Genomic DNA, 22,075 nt, shown 5'->3' with positions numbered 1-22,075 from the left:
CTGTCAACTGGCCCTCTTTGCACACACGTCGTAATATTCACTGGTTCATGTTAATCTACAAAACCCTCCTTGGTCTGTCCCCCCCCTACCCTTTGTCACTTGCTGCAAAAAGCATCTGCGGCCTACAACACCCGCTCTGCAAACCTTATTCTGTTGAAAGCTCCGAAAACAAATACTGCACTTGGTCTGTTGTCTTTCCGGTCTGCCGCAGCCAATGACTGGAACAATCTGCAAAAAACACTGAAACTGGACAAATTGATTCCCAAATTAGCTTTTAAGCAATTGATTGTGGACATTCTTGATGATACATGCAGCTGTTTCCCGACCCACTAATATCCCAGATCCCTGGTTGTAGTTTGTTTGCATTTTTGTTCTTGCCTTGCTTTGCTGTGGCTGTTTTGCTTTTTGCCTGTTTGTCTTGCTGCTTGCTGCGACTCTGTTGCCCGATGTTGGTCTGCTAGCTAGTTTTCTGTTGCGTGTGTGCTAGATTGTATAATGTTTCTTATGTAATGTCTCCTGTCACTCATAATACCTGTAAACGAATGGATGTGTTGGATATGTGCTGTTGTCCTTTTAAATGTTTTTTTTTTATTTCTTTTAGTCCCTACCCCTCTCCCTCAAGAGGCTTGCCTTTTGTCAGGTCGCCATTGTAAATAAGAATTTGTTCTTAATGACTTGCCTGGTTAAATAAAGGTTAAAAAAAAAAAGGGAAAAAGACAGCAATATAAATTAAGCACAAACCGTGTTTTACACAGCGCTAGCCATACCATCATCATGATTTAGCCACTATCATCTAGGTTTTTATGAATAACATGATCTGTAAATAATCACAGATCGTAATGCCGATATAATAAAAAAAATAAAAAAAATAAAAAAATAATTGGCATCCAAGACAAACATTACATTAAAAAGTTCTTTAGCTGAATTGTCGATCCCTTAAAGCAGCTACGAGCAACTTTTTCGATTGTTATTAAACAGTATAAATTTAATATCAATGCATCACATCTTACCTCTAATAGTCGACGATACCAACGCAGAGTAGTCTCGCTTGAACCCCGAGTGAATCGGCCAGTGTTAGTGTGTCTGTAGCCAGGGCAGATCAGGAATTGAAATGAAACGGTTTGCAGCAGCCACTTCGGCCATAACCACAAAATAACTTCCAAAAAACCTGTTAGAATATAACGAGAGATGTTCCCGCGAGTATGCGTGGCGTTCACATTGTTTATGTTATGTTGCTAGGCAGCGCAAATGGCGTAAAAAGGCAGCTGCGTTTCACTTCCTGGTTTCACTTCCGCGTTTCACTTCCGGGTTACCCGGTCCGGTCGCTCTAGAGAGCCCCCTGTTGGCGCGAGTTTAGACAGACTATAGACTTAATAATCACCTAAGGGAGCAATCTCAGATACACATGGCTTTGGTCTCGTCGACTATTAGAGGTAAGATGTGATGCATTGATATTAAATTTATACTGTTTAATAACAATCGAAAAAGTTGCTCGTAGCTGCTTTAACAGTTTAAATCAAACATATCAGAACAGATCACAACATGCAAATGGTTATATATAGCCATCTACAAAAACCAAGTCTGTATCGGAGAATGCTGTAAAGCTGAACACATTTTCACACACTTTTGTTAGCTACACTTGAAAGTAGCTAACAAGTGTTATGCATCTGAGAACATAACTGTGTTCAATAGGAGAATGTTTGCCTGATAAATGGCTCTAGGTAAATGGCTGGTTACATCAGACAACATCTTAACCATACATCAACTCAACAGTCATGGCACTCCAGTAATTAGACTACTTTGCTTGGGCTTGGATCATCCGTTTGAAGTCTTCATGTAATCATAGTCGCACAAAAAATCTGGGCGATAACGTATTAAAACGGCTTTATACATGGCAGTAGGTCTTCTAACCTTGAACTACGTAAACAGATGTAACGTAAAATACCTTCCTGGACTGTAGTTCAAATTTATCTGGTAACACTTTATAATAACGTTCAGTCGAAAGTCATTTATAGGCCTTTAGTTAGTTTTTTGGGGGCGTGATTGACAGGTTGCTTTTCCACTGATCACACATCACAGACCAATAGCAGGCCGTGCTCTGTGGGAAACCCCTGGAATTGTGTCGAGATCCAAGATGGCAATGGCCAAAATGCCATACGTGAGACATCAAAAAACAGAAGTCCACAGACCAATGGGTCGCCCCCTGCAGGTCATTTGAAACAGTGCAGGTTTAAGTGCACTTGCACATTGGCTTCAATTTTGACAGAGCTAGCTACCCCCTTGTATGAATGGTTTACACTTTAGATTAGGGGATGCAGAAAGCCTTGAAAATTAATTGTAAATGATTTACACATAATTTATAACAGGTGAGGAACACTTAATTTACTAAAAGTTTATAGATGACTTACAACGCATTTGTGATATGTTAACATAGAATTTATTAATAATCTAAAAATGTATATTCACGTTTTGTAAATGATTAGTTCATCATTAACTAAAGGCTTATAAATGACTTACGACTGAACGTTATTATAAAGTATTACCATTTATCTTTTCAACATGTGTCCCATCCCCCTGAAGATTTGACTATGGGATGGGGATCGAGACCCAGTATCGATAGGTATCGATTGATAATTTCTCAAAACCTGAAAATCAATAAGGTCCAAGCTTATCAAAACTATGCTATCAAGATAGCTGTATAACGTAACGTTATGTCTCGAGAGACATAAGCAATAAAACATAAGCAAGAAAAGCAAAACCAGTTCCGTTAAGAATTTATTGATGTCTCGTCTTTCCACCAAATAATAGATAAGTATCGATAGTGCTATTGATCGCATCGTTAAGCAGTCTTGAAAATGGTATCAATATCAATAAAAATAAAAATAAAAATTTACGATCCTCATCCCTAGATTTGACACTGTAGATTTTGCACAAATTAAATTCTCATGGATGGTCAATGGCAAGGCACTTTCTCGAAAAGTCAAATCGTTTACGTACCATTCCCAATTTTAAGCTGTGCAGCCGCTTCTATATTACATCTGTGTCCGTTTGTAGCATGAGATGTCTGCTTGTAGCATGAGGGGGTGTGGTTAGTGAAGAGGGGCCATAGCTAGGTATTGATCTTTTTCACAGCAGCCATTTTGTTTCCAAAAGGTAGGATGTAACACAGGTGCAAGTAAAACATTAATGAGGGTTTACAACTTCCAATCCATTTGGTGTTCCAGTGCCCGGGCCCTCGTTAATGTTTTGGTTGCACTTTCGTGCCTTTGAGAAACAAAAAGGCTGCTGTGAAAAAGGCAAATAGGAGGTGGTAGAGAGTCGGGATTCGAGGGGTGGGTAGGGGGGAGTGACTAGGAGGATGTGAGTGGTGGGGGGACATGGAGGAGGGGCTTTCTTAGGAATAGAAGGTCGTAGAGGTCACACTTTTTGTACAGGTAAACAATATATATGAGAAATAATCTGATCGCTTCCACAAAGCATTTTCTCAGACGACTGTTCCTAAATCTGCACCACTTACTGAAACACCTGGGTGTGATTTTTTTATCATTCGTTTTTCTGACTCAACATTTCATACCACGTTTGGTGTTTGCCGTTAATTAGTTAGTGGAGATTTCTTGTCTTTCCCCAGGAAACCAATGGGCGCACTCCACATAAAATCATTGCTTCAAGTGCACGTCTTGCAAACTGCAAGCAGCATGGTCACGTTTACCAACCAACTGCTCTGTGATGCTTTATATCACAGGATACCAAGGATCTAATGTCAGTTAATACACTTTTCTCTGGACGGAGCACTCACTCACTCACTGCTGCCTCAGAGCCATTTTTGTATCTCACTCTTAAATTTCAATTTGTCATTTACTATGGCAGAGAAGTGTCCATACCCGACACTGGAACCACATTTAGGCAATTAGTGTGGATGGGACACTCTACTCTAGTCCCACTTTGTGGTTTAGACCAGCGGTTCTCAAAGTGGGGTCCAGGTACGCCCAGGGGTCCTTGCGGGGGTCCCCAGCCAAAAGGGGACTAATTTATTTTCACTATAATTCCATCCATAAGTAATGCAATGACAATGTATGACTATTTTGGCCATGGGTTGCATAGACTTTCTGTATGAAACCCTGCTGGGGGGACCCTGGGAGAAAATCTATCAAATGGTGGGTCCGGTCTAATTTGTGAGAGTTTAGAGGTCCTTGACGTGAACAAGTTTGAGAACCACTGGTTTAGACTGATAGGATGGCTGTGTTTTATATACAAATCTTTCCTTATGGATCTTTAAGTTAATGTCTGAATCCAACCCACCCAGAGAGTAAAAGACTGAAATGTAACAAGAAAAAAACAACAACAAAAGCTACCTGCAAAGAATCCCACCACCCCTCAACAGCACATCATTGATTTGAAAACAATGATTTGACAATATGAGCCGGCGGAAAAGCTTGTGACCCCGGGTCCTGTGAAAGAGCAGACGCTGGAGGTGTTGGGTGAGTTGAGACGGATGTAAGGGAGAGATTGAGGTGAATGCGGGTGGAGGGCAACAGCCATGTTGGGTGAAGCCATTGTAACCTAAATGCAGGGGAAGTGGCCGTGACACAGCGGGCCAGTGTACGGTTACCATATAGACCGGGTCTCACCATCTCTCGTTAACAGCATTTGCAGAGAGAGAGAGAGAGAGGGAGAGAGAGAGCTGCTTCATTCACGGGGTGGACAACAAGAAGACCCGCAGTAACCCGAGCATCTGACACCCCTTCTCTTCTCTACTTCAGGGTGCTCTCATCTTTCTGCCGGCGCGTCCTGACTTGAGGTGAGCGCACGGTGCCTGTGTGCTAGGGTTGTCTCAATATTATTTCACCTTGCTATCATGCCTCGTGTGAAAAGAGAACGGGGTGAATGACAGTAAAAGGGTGGAAAAGGACTGCTAATGCTCATTGCAGAGAGAAAACACATTTGTAATGAATAGACTCTGGTCCACATTTACTAGAGGGTTGCATTAGTCTGGGCACCTTTCACCCTGCTTTTTGTCATGGGGGTGTAAACCACAGAACCAGAATGAACACCGGAAGGAAGTGCGCCAAAAAACGTATTTGTTGCCGCTAGCTTGACGTCTCTTTCCTCGATTAATTGTCTGATGTAAAGCTTCTGTATTGGCTTATAATATGTGAGATTGTGAATCCACAATGTTTCTACAAGAACTTCTTCAAAAACTTCGTTCGGTACGTCCATCTTTTGTTTTGTTGTTTGCCGTTCTGATACTTGTCAAATTGTCAAGTTAACGTAAAAGTTGACGAGCTAGAAACGCTGCCCTTCCTGTCTAGGGCGGGCTCTAGGCCGGAACCAGGTAGGGTGACAAAATCAATTGTGAACGGAAGCCAGGCTCTTTCTTGCCGAGAAGAGCCTGGTGACGCGAGGTTAGGGTTGCATAGAGAAGAGCACCTTCAGCATCTTTCACCAAGACAAAAACTCTTGATTTGGGATTTGGGGTTTTGGTATTCAGTTCAAGAATTTGAAAATGCTATAGGGTTAAAGAGAAGCATAGAGTAGATCCAATAGGCCTGAAAGCTGTGCACCATGTTTCCACTTACATGATAGGCTTTTATTAATTAGAATTTTATATGGACTTGCATCATTGGATTGTTTGTTCATTAAGTGTGAAATAGGCTTAATGAACTCTTAATGAACTCTGTGCTCTTAGCTCAAGCAACTGAGGCACAATGCAACCTTAGCTAATCTGGACCTGTGTTAAAGTGTAAAGTATGTGCACATATACAAAGCAACCTATAAAGAAGGAAGAGACATTACATCATAGCAACGTTCTATAGGTCCAGACTTTAGGGCCAGTTCTATTGAAGCCTATGAGGGCAATGCATGGAGGGGCACACCAACACTACCAGTTGAAAGAACACTTTCGTTTAGTTGCTTTTGGCTCCAAATAGTATCCAAACATGATTATAGACATACCTTACAGAATCAACAGCAAATAAACAAATGACTTATTCCTGTAGGCTCCTGCACACAATAAGGGTGTGCCATATCATATCATTCACGACATCGGTCAATTCATATTCATATTGTAAAATAATTAATATTGTGATGAATGAATGAATGGATTCATTTGTGACAGTTGTTTAAAATACACAATGAACTGATAAAAACCCATACACCAGTATTAAAATGGTCCCGGAATTACAACACAATAAAGTCCATTGTGGTCCTCATTTCTAAATAATGATAATAGCAATAATGGCAATATTCCGACTTGTTGATGTAATGTCACACCGTTATGCAGCCTGAACCCCCCCCACCCCCCATTCTTATCCCCCATTAGTGCGAATTACATTTATTTATCCTGGGAGAGCCGAAACTGACTCCATGCTTCCTCCGAGACATGGGCAGTAACCAGCCGCTTCTTTTCACCTGACAGGGGAAGCTTCACCGGTAGGACATAGCACGTGGGAGGGTCACGCTATTCCAACGAGTTCCCCTCCCTCCGAACAGGCGCCCCGAACGACCAGAGGAGGCACCACTTCAGCGACCAGGATATTGCATGTTTTTTGGTGAGGGGTTCCTATATGAAGGAAACCCCCAGGGGGCACGGGGAGAACATGCAAACTCCACACAGAAAGGCACTTTTGACGAACCCACCCGGGCGGTGGGCACTCGAGGACATACGGACGGGTACGCGCTCCTTCATCGCTCACAGCGTCCCAGGTGGGAATCGAACCCAGGACCTTCTAGCTGTGAGGCGACAGTGCTACCAGTGCGCCACCAATATTTTTCAACAATATCGTTATCGCAGAAATACGCTGAAATATCGCCCACCCCTGGTGCACCTTAGGAAGAAACTGTCAGTTCTCTGAAGTGTGTTCTTTCATTTGGTAGAGGTATTTCTTCATCAAAGGTTAGACAACATAGATATAGAATAGAATTGGCCCCACAGAACATTGGTATGATGTAATGTCTTCATAGATTCCTTGACTTATACTACACACTGTATAAACTTGACTTATACTACTCACTGTATAAACTTGACTTATACTACAGTACACACTGTATAAACTTGACTTATACTACACACTGTATAAACTTGTTCAATGTGGTGGAGGTTTCTGACCAACATCTTTACATTCAAGGCTGATGAAATATCACCTTTTTATGATATAAAAAGGTTCAACACGAAAGCTTAGTATCCAGTGGGTGTTCATTCTCTAAAATTCCTGAGGTCCCTTTCCCCCCCATTCCACCAAGCCTGTTGACTCAAAACTCTGAGGAGCTGCAGTGATGTTTGAGTTTGGGCACGACTAGTATCTCGTCACCGTCCCGGATGCTGTAGGAATGGAGGGCTCGACAGCCGTACTTCATCTCTTCGGGCCCCAGGACCGAGCACATCTCCCGGTTGATGTAGAAGAGCCTGGTCCCATTGGAGGGAAGCTGCAGCAGGGCTTTGAGCCGTTTCCTCAGCTCTCCCACCGTCTGCTCCAGACGCAGGTTGACCGCCTCCACCCGCTCGCCCCAGCGGACATCCACCGTGGCACTGCGGGGGCTCAGGTCCACCTCCGCCAGCGGGGCCAGATGGCCGTACTTCGATACGAGGATGTGGTACCTGGGAGAAAGCAGGGCTCATGTCTCGTCACAGGTTTATGCGGTGCAGAGGAGCACTAAACAACAAGGGGAAGGATAACAATATGTTGTAAATGATTATTAAAGGACTATGCGTGCTCATTTGAGTGTAGGGGTAAATGTGTGTACGTGTATGTGTGCGAGTGTTTGCGAGGGAGCGAAACACCGAGTTCTCGGCCCCTCGCTTGCCGTGAGAAAGCTCTCTGCCACCTCGGGGGAATGCGTGCTAGAGATAAGGGCCGAGGAACGATTAAATAAAATGGAGGAGAAAAGGCCTGTGCTTTCAAAGCTACTGTAACAGCTGGGCCAATCAAAGCAATTTCCCTTCCCTCCCCAAAAGCTCCCCCACAAAGCAAATCCCCTGGCCTGGGGTTTCAGGCCAAAACTCCCGCCCCACCCTGGGAATTCTCCTCTAAGGCCACAGTGCACAAAGACGTGCCATTCTATGAGCGGCCATTTAGCTAAAAGGCCTCATTTCACCTGGTAAGCATGGTGATAACAAGCACACATTCCAAATAGCTTTCCCAAAATCTTTGGTAATTGAGGCAAAAGGTAGCAGCGCCAAATGCCGAAAGTATTGCGGCTAATACAGATGCTATCTAGCCCAGGTCTTTGCCAGCTTCTCCTCTGGCGTTTCATCCTATCTCATTCTCTCATTTCCTGCTCTCCACTTCTCCAGGTGAAAGTTGTTTATTTCCCCATCCCACCCACACACACTTTGCCCTCAACATCCACCTTTTCCAGGCCCACTCCCCTGTCAGTCCCTCTCTACTCATTCTAAGGCTACTCCAACTCTCAGATTTCTATTCCAAGCCAGTCTTCTCTTTCACTCACTCTTTCCTTGCAACTAATCCCTCCTTTCCAGCAAACCCATTTCTTTAATTGTCTTCTGTTTCTTTATTGAAAATACTGGCAACTTGTCCCTCAAGATGTTTTGAATACAGCTAACCCCCCTACCCCATTGCCCTACATGTATATCCACTGATCTAGCTCCGACCATTTTGGAAAGTGCTTTAGACATGTCCCATGTCTGCAGTCCGAGTGGCGGTTTAAGGCTGAGTTTATGGTTACTCAAAGCCAGGCTGTGTCAGATCTCTGTGTGTTCACCTGAGAGGCTGTGACCCACCCTGCAGGCTCTGATCTCTGGGGGTAGTCAGGCCACGGCCCCATCCGAATCGAAAGGGGATAGCAGTGTGTCCACTGCTTAGCGACCGTGTCCGACACCCCCCATAACACCCACACGCAGTCACGCCGATCCCTAACCCAGGATCTACACTGAGAAACTGGCTGGGGACCAAGGCCATGAATATGCCATTTATAAGGAAGAAGCGATGAAACGAACAGGAAGAGAAAGTTAAACGTGAAGACAAGTAAATGCCTGGAGGGCTTTGGATGGTTGCAGTGCAGAAAAAGATTCACAAAAAAATGAATTTCCCGCCTCGTATAGACGGTTTTCACGGAATCGTGTTGAGAACAGTTGGAAACTGAGCTTATTTCCTCTCAACTATTGTATTCGCAAACGCAACAGGAAATAAGCTAGGGACTATTTAGAATGTTTATGCTTGTCAAGTTAAAACCGTCTATACATATACAGTACTTGGCCCCCTTGTCTTTCACATCCAAACGAGCACTTTGTCATAATTAGGTAGACAATTTGTGATGAAGCAGAGCTATGCCAGCTTCAATGACATCAGGAAACACATCAATCTGTCAACTCAAGGTTTGGAGTTGACAGAGGAGGTGTATACATACATACAAAAAAATCAACCCGCTACCTTGTGTATCGGTTTTCCAATCAGAGAATTCCCGGCACAAAGGACTCATTGAGTGGGGAGAGACTGGTGGCATTGTCTCCCAAAGGTTAGTTTCCCCCAGTCAGGGACCGCACCTTCCTTCAGAAATCCCTCCCCCACATTCTGCCCAGGTTAAGTGGAATGCAGCAGGGGGAGAGTGCGGGCAATTATTTTGCCGCACCAGGGCCGTAAAGCAGGCCTTTCCAAAAATGATATCATATAAATATATTGAAGACATGGGTTCTTGCCATTGTTCCAGGTATGACTTGGCAGGTATTCACAGAGCAGTCTTCTACTGTATACAGTAGTAATTGGGGAGGGAGTGCGCAATGTTTTAAATGGTAAATGGACTGCATTTATATAGCGCTTTTATCCAAAGTGCTTTACATTGTGCCTATGTTCACCCATCCACACACCGAAGGCGGCCAGCTGCCACGCAGGGTGCTGGCACAGCCATCGGGAGCAATTCGGGGTTCAGTGTCTTGCCCAAGGACACTTCGACATGCGAACTGGAGGAGCCGGGGATCGAACCACCGACCTTCTGATTAGTGGACGACCCGCCCTACCTCCTGAGCCACAGCCGTTTTACTGTATCTTCCACTCCAAGTTCTGATATATTCCACTAATATTGCATATGATATGGGGTTTTGAAAATCAATAGCAATATTTGTAGATTGAAGCTGCGATAGATGATATTCTGTGGCAAAAATGACAAAATTTTCATGGCAAACACTAAAGAATTACAAGTATTCGGCGTTTCCTAATGCCCGAATTTTACCGGCAGGATGGAGAGCTTCTGAAGCTCTCCACAGACACCCAGCAAGCAGCAATTACCTAAACTAACTAACTATACAATTATAAAATTCCGTGGCTACTGTAGGGAAGTTGTGTTGAGTTACGCTGGATCCGTTAGGTAGGAACTGTCTTTCAAGCTTTATTGAAATATCACAGGCAGATGTAAGGCAGAAGCAACAGATAAAGAGAGGTAAGATAGCATAGCAGAACATCGCTTTTTATACAATACACATTCGAGGTATGACATCATTGATGACCTCACAGGGGCAAGTCTGACATCCTCACCGATGATGTCACCGCAGTGACATATGTCCGTTTTGCTATGTCACCAATTAATACAATACAATTGTGATTCAACCTATATTAATTTTTTTTAAATGCTTTTACTCCCGAACCCCCCCCCATTCTCAACACTGATGCGTAGATCTTTCCTTCAACCTATACTCCCTTCAGGAAATTATGTTAGTCACTACAACCTATTTTATTTCTCTCTCTGTCTCCTGGACTCAATGAGCTCACTGTTATACTGCATTGACAATAGAAACTTGGGTACAATGGCGGGTAACAGGAAGAGAAAACAGACTGGTGACTTGTGAAGGTTACTGGAACGGCTGGGAAAGAAATCTGCGTAGGGAACGTGAATGAGTGATGCTCTTCTATTCTTCGTCGGCAACTACTGTCAGCTAAGTGTCCTTTAAATGCTAAGAAACCTTACCTGGGTGAGTAAAGATAAAATAAAACAAAAAACTACTTAACGGGATGTCCCAAAATGTTCTATAGCTCGAACAAGGACAAAATTGAGGCGCATGTCCAGATCAAAGCACTAAGAAGGTAAATTTCTGCTCTCACTTGGCTTAACAAGGGCAAATTCGGCCCAGGACCACGTGCGTCGTGTGGCAACCGCGGGGTCAGGCATCCCTAGGTTGTGGCTAGATGGAGTACAGCCACGGATGGAGTGACGCAAAATCATGGCAACTATTATTCCATTTAATGTGTGTTCCTTCTTGTGTAGTGTCAAAGATGCAACAGGGTGAGATAAAGGATACATCCCCCCAATATTCAAGTAGCCGATGATAGTGTGTGTGTGTGTGTGTGTGTGTGTGTGTGTGTATGTGTGTGTCATCAGTAGGGCTGGATTAAAAAAATCGATTCTCAGATTTTGAATCGGTTTTTATTTTAATCCTTTGATATCGATTCTTATGTCCAGAGATAGATTTTTTTATTTTCGTCCGTGAACGCACCACCAGCCGCCGCTTGTTCTTCGTGCGTGTGCAAAGCGATCTCAGTGAAGTCAAAACAAGCAACATGGTGGACGCCGGCAAAACTAAAGGCAGATATGTCTGGAACAATTTCGGATTCAAAGGCAAAAACGAGCTTGACAAATGCAAAGCGATTTGCAAGATCAGCCGGCCCAACCGGGTCCGTGTGTGAAGTGTTGCGGAAATACAACAAATATCCAAAACCACCTGTGACCTGATGACAATGAGACATCACCCAGTGAGCCAGTTCTCTTGCTATCTGAAGACAAGTCGTCCAGACTGAAACAAAATCAACTGAAGGATTCATTAGAATTACCAGCCAACTCTCCACGTGCCCAAAAAATAACCAAAGCTACAGTATAGCAACTTTGGTATGCAAAGATATACGCCGGTATTCCGTTGTGAAAAATTAAGGCTTCAAAAGGCTCCTGAAGATACCCGAACGTGAACTAACGCTACGTTAACTATGTTATGGTGCAACTCAAGCATCTGACTGTAGACATAACCCTAAACATGTATAAATCTGTGAAACAAAGCATCAAAATGAAACTGCAGTCAGCAGAGGGAGTCGGCGGCATCACCTATGACACCTCGACATCCAATGGAATCGTACATGACTGTTACCTCTCACTATATAAACAATGACGAGTGGAGCCTCATCTCGTTTTGATATCGAGTAGTGACTGACTGCATTACTAAAGAAAGCACTGGTGGTGGTCAGTCATGCTGACTGGAGAGTCTGCACAACTTGCAGCACTACAGTATTGTGTTGTTCAGGGCTGTAGTTTACACTGCAACACGTGTTGATTGTGGGCCAAATGGTCATGACAAAAATAAATTAAAAAGTACATTTGTATTTTGTAACTGCTTTGGGCGAATTCTTGATGTAATATTTTTTAATGATGCACCAGGTTCCTAGTACAATTTACAGCTTTTGTTCTGAGAATCTTTTTCATATCCAAGCAAAATCTTTATTTTAACTTAAAGCAGCTACGAGCAACTTTTTCGATTGTTATTAAACAGTCTAAATTTAATATCAATGCATCACATCTTACCTCTAATAGTAGACGAGACCAACGCAGAGTAGTCTCGCTTGAACCCCGAGTGAATCGGCCAGTGTTAGTCTGTCTGTGGCCAGGGCAGATCAGGAAGTGAAATGAAACTGTTTGCAGCAGCCACTTCGGCCATAACCACAAAATAACTTCCAAAAAACCTGTTAGAATATAACGAGAGATGTTCGCGAGAGTATGCATGGCGTTCACATTGTTTATGCTATGTTGCTAGGCAGCGCGAACGGGGTAGGCAGGCAGCTGCGTTTCACTTCCGGGTTTCACTTCCGCGTTTATCCGGTCCGGCGGTAATAAGGAGAGAGAGAGAGAGAGCCCCCTGTTGACGCGAGTTTAGACAGACACAGACTTAATAATCATCTAAGGGAGCAATCTCCGATTCACACGGCTTTGGTCTCAGCTACTATTATGGGTAAGATGTGATGCATCAATATGGTAATTATACTGTTTAATAACAATACGACAAAAATAGCGCTGCTCGGTGAACCATTTCCACGCCGAATTTAATAGAAGGCTCGGATAACTTGAAATCAATTGACTTACTTGTATATCCATGCTGTCTGTAGTGGAACCGCTGCAGCCGAGACAGTTTTCTGACATTGCAAAAAGCCCAGTATCGCGCAGCGCAGCACAAGGCTCCCGCAACTCGAAACTCGTTTTGGGTCCTAATCCAATGCAACGACTGTCTGGCTTGTGAACACTTACTGATTGATAAAAAAGTAAATAAAAATAAGGGGGAAATATAATATGCTGCTACTGTCTCAGTAAATGTCGTAAATCCTTCCTGTCAGGTCATCACAGGCAGTGGATTTCACTTCCTACTTGATTCAGCGTGAGAGACCAGTGGATAATACAATGTCAATCAATGTCAGCAATCTATCCAACCAACAACCAATTAGATTTCACCTGGTTTCACCAGGCTAAGGGCGTGCTCCCTTCCAGCTCAATCTGATTGGTTGGAAAACACATCACTCTCACGTGTTCTCTGTGAATTGCAAGTGTTTTTCAACCAATCATATTTTTTCATTAGATAAATTACCAAATAAATAAACGCCCACAGGGCGAATGTTTTTTTATCTGCCTACCCCACGCTGGGACCAGGGCCAGAGTGACTCGTCTGCATGGAGCTCTCCTTTCCATCAGTGCCCTACACAGGTCACTGTTGTTGAAGCATTTTAAGAATATAATGAATGAAAAAATGAGCGCCTGTACATAAGAAAAAACACATTTGATTGATATTTTATTATTAAAAAAAAAATGAAAAATGAAAAATGAAAAATGAAAAAAAAAAAAAAAAAAAAAAAAAAAAGATTTTTTTTTAATATAAAATCCCCAATCTAATAGAGGAGGACCATCCTCCTATGCCTCACTGGAAAAACCTCCTCTGATATATATATATATATATATACATATATATATATATATATATATATACACACACACACAAGGGCATTCACAGACTAGTCGACTAGTAAAACCACTAGTCGACACTGTGCTTAGTAGTCGACTAGTCGTTTTAGCAAAAAGAAAGAAAAAAAGTTTCTTTTTTCTTTTTCTTTTTTTATCTTTAAGAAAGAACATGAGGTATTTACACGACATACATGGACTATCATATCCCATATCCCATATCCCCCACAAAGGACATCAAAACACAACAAAACAAAACAAGAAAATACACAATAATAAGATACACAATAATCCAAGAACAAACAAGACTATTGGACAAACAACCAAACAAAAACAATGCATTCAAAGTAAATACATAGATCTTGCCCTGTTGGCAGCTAGGAAATGCATAGCTTTAAATTGGAAAGCATCCAATCCCCCAGCTGTAGTTCACTGGTGGAATAAACTCTCAAGCTACCATACGTTGGATAACATTTACTACAAGAGCAAAGGCAGATTCTTAGACATCCCCAAAATATGGCAGCCACATACAGAGTTTGACTTTAAGAACTTTTTACCCCAGTGTCTTATCAGGATATAAGGATAGGATCTGAATGCATTGTTTTTGTTTGGTTGTTTGTCCAATAGTCTTGTTTGTTCTTGGATTATTGTGTATCTTATGCAGTTTTCTTGTTTTGTTGTGTTGTATTTTGATGTTCTTTGTGGGGGATATGGGATATGGGATATGATCCCTCATGTTCTTTCTTGAAGATAAAATCAAAACAATTTTTTTTTTTTTTTTTTGCTAAAACGACTAGTCGACTACCTTTAGGTATGACTAGTCAACTAGTAAAATCTGCTAGTCGTGAATGGCCTAACACACACATGTATATATATATATATATTACATACATGCACGTACAGTAAGGAACGTACGTGAGTCCACGTGACCATAATTTATTTCAATGTCCGCTAGCAAGAGCAGTTGGTTAATGAAATCACTGGGCTGGACGCAGAGTGTTTGTGGTGTGGGAGATTTGAGCTGTCAAAAGGGAACAAAAGGCTCGCTCCTGGCCAATCCCGGCGCTTGACTGCTGCGTAGACGGGCGCAAGGTGTGGTCTGCCCAAAACCATGGTGGGTTCCATAATAACGCCTCAGTGACTGCGGGCCCTCATACAGTCAAAAAATACTCAGAGCTAATGGAGCGGTTGTGTGTTAACGCAACACTGTATAATAATGTTTACTTTTGTTTCTATGTGAACCTCTCAAAGGCAGTGGTGGAACGTAACTAAGTGTATTTACTCAAGTAGTTTACTTGCCGTAAGTACCAGGCCACCCGAGTGGACACTGGCTGAAAATGTACTTTCTTTACGGTTCAGGACCTGACATTCCCCCCTTACATGCTTCACATAAGGGGGAATTATACACTTTGGGGGGCGGGGTGTACTACGTGTGTGGTGGTTCTCAACATGGGGTCCGATGACCACCAGGCGACCACCACTCCATTTCAGCAGCTCCTACCTTGAGTTCCTCCCTAGTCTCGCTAGCCAGACTCTCTCCCTACAATGGGGAAGAGTCTGCCTGCTAATACCTCCACTCTAGTATAGGGAAAAAGGCTATGTTTACCTTTACAACCATCCACCGAAAGTATCAAGCAGGCCTGCTTTATTGCACAATCCAGATCCAAACATTTTCAGCATGTAGCAACGAGCTAGCATTGTTGATGTTGGTGTTTCACAATGGCACACGCATTTGAGATAGACAGATTCGTCACGGCACCCAAAAGTGTCTTCATACATTATTCTAGGTGCTCTGGTTCAAAAGTCAATTTTTCAAGATGTCGCCAGTGGCCATCTTGGATTTGGCCATCTGGCAAAAAAATTCCAGGATTTTTGGGAGGGACCTGGGGGCTATTTCATCAAAAGGTCTATATAAGTCAAATCACCCATCAAAACATCTTAGCCAGAGAATGGTCATGGCTTTGAAGTTATAGCATCGGTTATCATATACTGTCATTTCCTTCTCAAGTCATCGAATTCACCATTGATTAGTCACTTTAACAGTTTATGATGTTCTATATGGTATCATTGTAATCCTTGACCATGAAAACGTTGGGATACCTTTTCTGTGTTATCATGTGTGGTTTAGGAGATATGATGCAAACTACATAATTTTTGCAATGGCTCAATTTCTGAAAATGTTCAGGGCCCTAAACTATAAGCGTACCAAGTTTCATGCTTTTACAAAAAAGGGAACATAATTTTCACATATCATCTGGACTAATACACAGAAATCAGGGTTTTGTCATTTATATGGGAGTAGGATTGTTTACAGTGATAACTATCAATAAACTACCAGATTGGCAGGGTTATCATACCAAAATATAAACTAGAGACATGTAGGAAGACAAAAATACAAAAATTGTGTGGTCCCCTTAGGTGGTACCAATTTCACCATTGGCCCATGCACTATGGCGGGTGTAGTTCGGTCAAAAGAAAATAGTTCCTCCATGAAACTGCTCATAACAAGGTCTGTGGATTATCTTGAGTAACGGGGTCATGATTTCTGGAAAGAGACATTGCTGTTGAGTTTATCAAATGTATTTCTTTGGCACAGTTCCATTGTATTGGAGAGAAGGCAGAAACTCTGCGGCCGATATCTCCAAAACTCAGGCAACTAACACGAAACGATATAGATGGATAAATAGCACAACAGGTATTTTGGATTTTAGGGTGAGCTGTTCTTTTAATTATAATTTTTAACTCACCCTGTTTTTTTTATATATTGATGCACCACAAAGCTTTATGCGCTGAACAGCGGCCTGGAAACCACGAATACGGGGTATGTACAGTGTAATGTGTGTATTAAATACGTCCTGTAAATAGCTTATTTTCTGACACGCAGCGGGTCATATCCTTATTATATCATAGCGACAATGGGAATTTCCTGCATTATAAGTGCTAGATTTGCAGGAATTGATGAAATTATGCACAATACTCGCAATCCCGTGCTGAAATTCAAGCCCTGCAGTTAATTACTTTAAATTGTCTTTTCATTGTGTCCAACGGAACCCAACCCTGCACTCACTCACTTTCTGAGTGTAGAGCAGCATTAGAATTGTCCGATTCAAAAGTAAAAATCACACCCAGGTGTTGAAGTAAGCGGTGCAGGTTTACGCAAGTCGGACTCTTCTCCCCCACCCCACTCTCTCTGGCACTGTGTGTGCACAGGCGTGTGCTTCAGCGGCTGTCTCGCCATCACGAGATTGCCCATGAGGAAGTGAATTCTCCTTTCATTTCCAGACGTTTCTTAAACTATGCGTGCATGCGTGTGTGCATGTGTGTGTGTTTCACCGGCTTTGAGCTGCTATCAACCTCGAGATGCTCTCTCTCTCTGTCGCCCGGAAAGCCGGGGGAGGGGCATAGGCTACAAATCTCATGCTCATTCCGACATCCCGTGCTACAAACGGACACACAAAGTCACTTATAGAAGCAGCTGCACCGCTTAAGAATAGACTTAAAAATCCACGACGTGGCCCTTTTTACCCAAAGTAGAGGCTAGTCATGTGTCTGAGTAAAATAATATCAGAACTAATAACTGAAATAAGTCAGTCCAGTTTGAACACAGTGCCAGCTGTGCGCATTTGGCAATCTGAGTGCATTTGACGAGCTGAGTGCCGGCTGGTTCAAAATTTGTGTGGAGTGCCGATAATGGAGCTATAGCGTTTTACAATTTAAGAGTGAATCACTTGGCGTAATTTCCTAATCGAGACATTATTGATTTCCCTCTGATCAAGTTTGTAGGTGTGACTTGCGTCCTACGTCATATGGTTAGCAATACGCACAGACAAATATAACCAGCCTATGTAGCCGTATATCTAGTCACTCCACCACGGTATAGTTGCCTACACTAACACATGCAAGTTTGGAGAAATTGTTTTCAGAACGGGAGATGGACTGTCAGGTTGGGTACAGAGCTACTGGATCACCAAATGACAGAAATGATGTGATGCGCACATCAGACGCATTACAGAGCATTTAGAACAATTTCTATACAGTGATTAACTGTTTATGTCATAGTGGGCATAGTCTCGCTTGCCGGACTCTCTCCCTACAACGGGAGAGAGTCTGGCTGTACTGGCTGGCACTCTGGTATATCGGGGGGGAAATGCTCCGTTTACCTTTACAAGCAAACACCGAAAGTGCACATTCTGGTTCCAATCGTTTTCAGCGTGTAGCAACCATGGTAGCAACGAGCTAGCATTGTTGATGATGTTGTTTCACAGCGGCACAGGCATTTGAGATCGACAGATTTGACACGCACAGTAGCAGAAGCATTTGAGATAGACAGATTTGACACGCACAGTAGCAGAAGCATTTGAGATAGACAGATTCGTCAAGGAGGGAGCGGAAAGGAAATGGTTGGAGCCGGTCAGGCAAAGCGGGTCGGAGCCAATGGCAGAGACTGCAGGGAGAGGAAAGGGATTTCCTTCCGCTGCCGACTGAAATGGTCGGGACCAATGGCAGAGCTTGTACCAGCAGCCTGTTTCCATGCAGCCAGACTTCACAGTGTATGTATTGGAAACAATGGCACAACAATCTACTGGTTTATTTCAGAATAAGAGCGTTATGGAACGTGGTCAGTGCGTCTGCTGCCTGGTGACAGTCAGTTCATCTGCTGAAACACAAGCTCCGGGGAACAGCTGTCCCGGGTCAAGAGGCAAAGTGCAAAGAGTCAATCGCCTATTTTTAGCGGGTTTACCCGTTTAGAAAACCTGCATACACATGCTAATTTAGGAAAAAGTAAGTCATGTAAAAAGGGTATGAGTTGATTGGTTGACTCTCTACTACACACTACAAACCAACCATGTTCTCATTGGCCCATTTGAGAAGCAACATTTTTATAAATACAACTCTGGCAAAACTACAAATAGTACAATTGTAACATTTGTACTGTGAACAAGAACAATAATTATTAGAGAATCCATTTCTAAAGACCCTTCCCACACACGCACGCACGCACGCACGCACGCACGCACGCACACACACACACACACACACACACACGCCTTTAAAATAAGTGTATGTGTATTGTAAAAGATGTGCACGTGTTGGAGTACCTCTCAGGAAGCTCCTCTTCCGGGCCGTGCTGGTAGTGTCTGATGAAAAACCTCTCGGCATCCTCTCTCTCTCCAGCCGTCACAACACTCCCGTTCAACACCGACACTGATGGCAGCCTGCATGGAGGGGCAGCAGTCAAATGCTGTGTGTTTATGTGTAAATGTGATGATGATGCAAATAAATGTACATTCAAGTATATGAATGCATGTATGGGGGATCATGTTTAACGTGTATGTGCAGACTCACTGTGCTACAGTGAGGCTACGTCTCTCCTGGTTGGTGTAGGGCTGCAGTAAGGGAATCCCCATTGCCTTGACCTCCTCCAGCTTAGGGAGGAAATTCAGCCTCCCAATATCCTCCCATTTGCTCAGCCCTGAATCACAGATACAACTCCATAAGTATTCAGTCGCTCCAGGATTTTGCAAGTTTTTTGTGTGCGATTGTTGTGATCAGAAATACTGATTTTGCAGAGGCTTAAATTGCAATGCAATTTGCAAAGTTTTATGTGATTTTTTTGGCGGTCAAATTGCTGGAACTATACTAGACACCAGCTAATCCAATTTAAAGTCGTTCACCGTCTTCACTATTTTAAGCATAAGTTGCATAATATTGACCCTTCTGTCTCACCACTGTGTGACAGGTGTCAGAGGGCACTCTGCCCCATGCCTTCCGGTTCTGTCCGTCACTGATGGGATTCTGGGCCAAAATATTTGATGGGCACTCAAAGGCCTACAAAATAACCCTTTAGCCGGAGGCAGAACTCGCCATCTTCGGCTGCTCGGAGTCCTCTCTGAACTTCAGCTGTGCAACGGTCTCTGACACAGGGGACAACTGTTGCCAAAAAAACTCATTCTGATGGAATGGAAGTCCCCCTCTTCACCTTCATTTCAACTGTGGTTGACGGACATGATCTCTGTTATACGGATGGAGAGACTCAGGTTCCTGAGGACCAACTCACTTGAAAAAAATTCAACTATTTGGGACCCGTTTCTAGCCTACCTCGATGAGGTTAGCGGCGATGGATGACACCGCCGACTGGTTTCTCATAGACCCCTTGCGTGGGATCCCATGATGCACAACATCTCTTACAAGCACATATTAGCACCTTATGCGGCTGGTCGCACTACGTTGTAATATTGAATGTTGATGATGTATGCTTTTTGCTTATTTTATTTTCCTGTGTCTGAGCCTGTTCGTTGAATTTTGAAAAATTACGCTATAAAATAATATGTTACAAGGCAAAAAAAGGAGCTATTTGGAGTTTTGAAAAGAATGTATTATTTAATGAGAAGTAATTGTATCTGCGTACTGCAAAGAGTTACAAACCAGAATACATCTTCAATTTGATACGGGCAAACACAAAAACGCAACGCAGCGTTTCAACCGTTGGTCTTCGTCAGGCTGTGGTTTGTAACTCTTTGCAGTACGCAGATACAATTACTTCTCATAAAATAATATATTCTTTTCAAAACTCCTTTTTTTGCCTTGTATTCTATTTTGCCTGCTGAGGTGCTTTGGTCCACATTTTTTGTGCTTCGCTATAAAATATGTTACATGAATAAAAATACAATAATGAAAAAAAAACAATAATAATAATACTTAAGTTGAAGTAGTTTTCTTATTTTGCCCAGTGAATGTGTAAATTTTGAAAAGCATTGCATTTATGTCTGCATCTGCCAGTGGGCCATCACGATAAGAGTAGACATAATAATGTGTTAATTCCACTACAGGAGAGACCTGATGTTCTCTGAAATTAGGTGGAAAAAAGGCGTGCATATATCGGTATCAGCAATCAGCCAAAAGAGTTGGGCATGTCCAATAGGTTGAGGGGATGTCTCGTCATAGACGCTGGGTTAGCTGACTCAGCCTGGTTGGGGGCGTGGTCAGGGTGGGGTCCCGTTCTATCCGTTCAGCAAAGTTAGAATTTAGCTGAAAGCCCAGCCCAGGCAGACACGATCGGGGATTTAACCACTGCAGTAAACGCACATCTGAGCATACATCTTGTGTTCTGCTCTAGAACCCCCAAACCTGTAGTTTAGAGCCGCAGCACCGTCCTTTGGTGAGTCAGCCCATTGAGATACTGTACATCGGCGGTTTTACCCCACTCGCGCGACAGCCGTATAACATTTTGTGGGCGTTCCCACACATGCCGACTGTCTCTATATCCAAATCCAATATGGTGCATTCCTATTCAAATTGTTCTAACAGTGTGAACATCTAGACCTGTGGCATGGATGAGCCACTAGAGGGTTTCTGGGGTCATGTAAAAAAAGAAAAAAGAAACAAATCTCAATCGCTCTCTCTTCAGTTGTTTCTACTCATCCTACTGTAGCTGCTATTATGCCTTTATCAACAGTACACAAAAGCAGGGCAAAGCTCAGACCTGAGTTGTTGAGGTTGATGCTGCGCAGGTTGGGGAAGAGGTGCGGCAGTGTTTCCTGAGTGTCGTCCACAGACCTCAGGCTGTTTCTGGCCAGCACCAGTGTGTCCAGACTGGGGTACATCCATCCAAACTTCCTGACATCTGCCCAGTCCTGGAGCTGGTTGTCTGTAATCTGTAGCAGGCGTAGGGATGGGCAGGACATCCGGGACTCCAACACAGTGTTGTAGCTGTTCAGGCACAGGAAGAGCTCCTCCAGCCTGTAAGGTGAGGTGGGGCTGAGTTAGGAAGGTTTGACCAATATGGGTGTTTGAGGGCCAATACATGGTACAGCTGGGCGATTTGGACAAAATCAAATATCACAATATCTTTGACCAAATACCTAATATTGATATTGCAAGCAGAATATTGAGGATATTGAGCAACAGCGGCAGCAGTCTGGGTCCGGCTCAACTAGGCTTATCACGCATGCATTTTTCAACAATCGGGAGTCAGTCAGTCAGTAAGCCCCTGAGATGTTTCTTGGCCGGCCCGTTCCGGGTCCAGTAAAAAAGATGGCGACAGTCAAAATGCCCAACTTGAGGCTTCAAAACAGGAGTCCACAAACCACTGAGTCCTGCACCGGGTCGGGGTTCCGCGAAGCCCCGCCAGGTACCCGCAAAA

At 43.3% G+C, this 22,075-nt stretch overlaps 1 protein-coding gene across 2 annotated transcripts in view; it reads right to left on the bottom strand.

Moving 5' to 3' along the window:
* Nucleotides 1-2,898: 2,898 nt before the first annotated feature.
* LOC310781775 (tubulin-specific chaperone cofactor E-like protein) overlaps nt 2,899-22,075 on the bottom strand; it is a 42,127-nt gene continuing 22,950 nt past the window's right edge. For both annotated transcript variants that reach the window (XM_083642401.1, XM_083642402.1), the window contains exons 6-9: nt 21,416-21,672; nt 19,279-19,405; nt 19,032-19,148; nt 2,899-7,594 (exon numbers count right to left, since the gene is read on the bottom strand). In XM_083642401.1, coding sequence (XP_083498527.1) covers nt 7,249-7,594; nt 19,032-19,148; nt 19,279-19,405; nt 21,416-21,672 — 847 coding nt within the window. In that variant the 3' untranslated portion in view covers nt 2,899-7,248. The remainder of the gene's footprint in view (nt 7,595-19,031; nt 19,149-19,278; nt 19,406-21,415; nt 21,673-22,075) is intronic.

Source organism: Poromitra crassiceps (genome assembly GCF_964638095.1).
Source record: "Poromitra crassiceps genome assembly, chromosome: 1".
NCBI classification, from domain to species: Eukaryota; Metazoa; Chordata; class Actinopteri; order Beryciformes; family Melamphaidae; genus Poromitra; species Poromitra crassiceps.
This window is presented reverse-complemented; position numbering and strand designations above follow the sequence as displayed.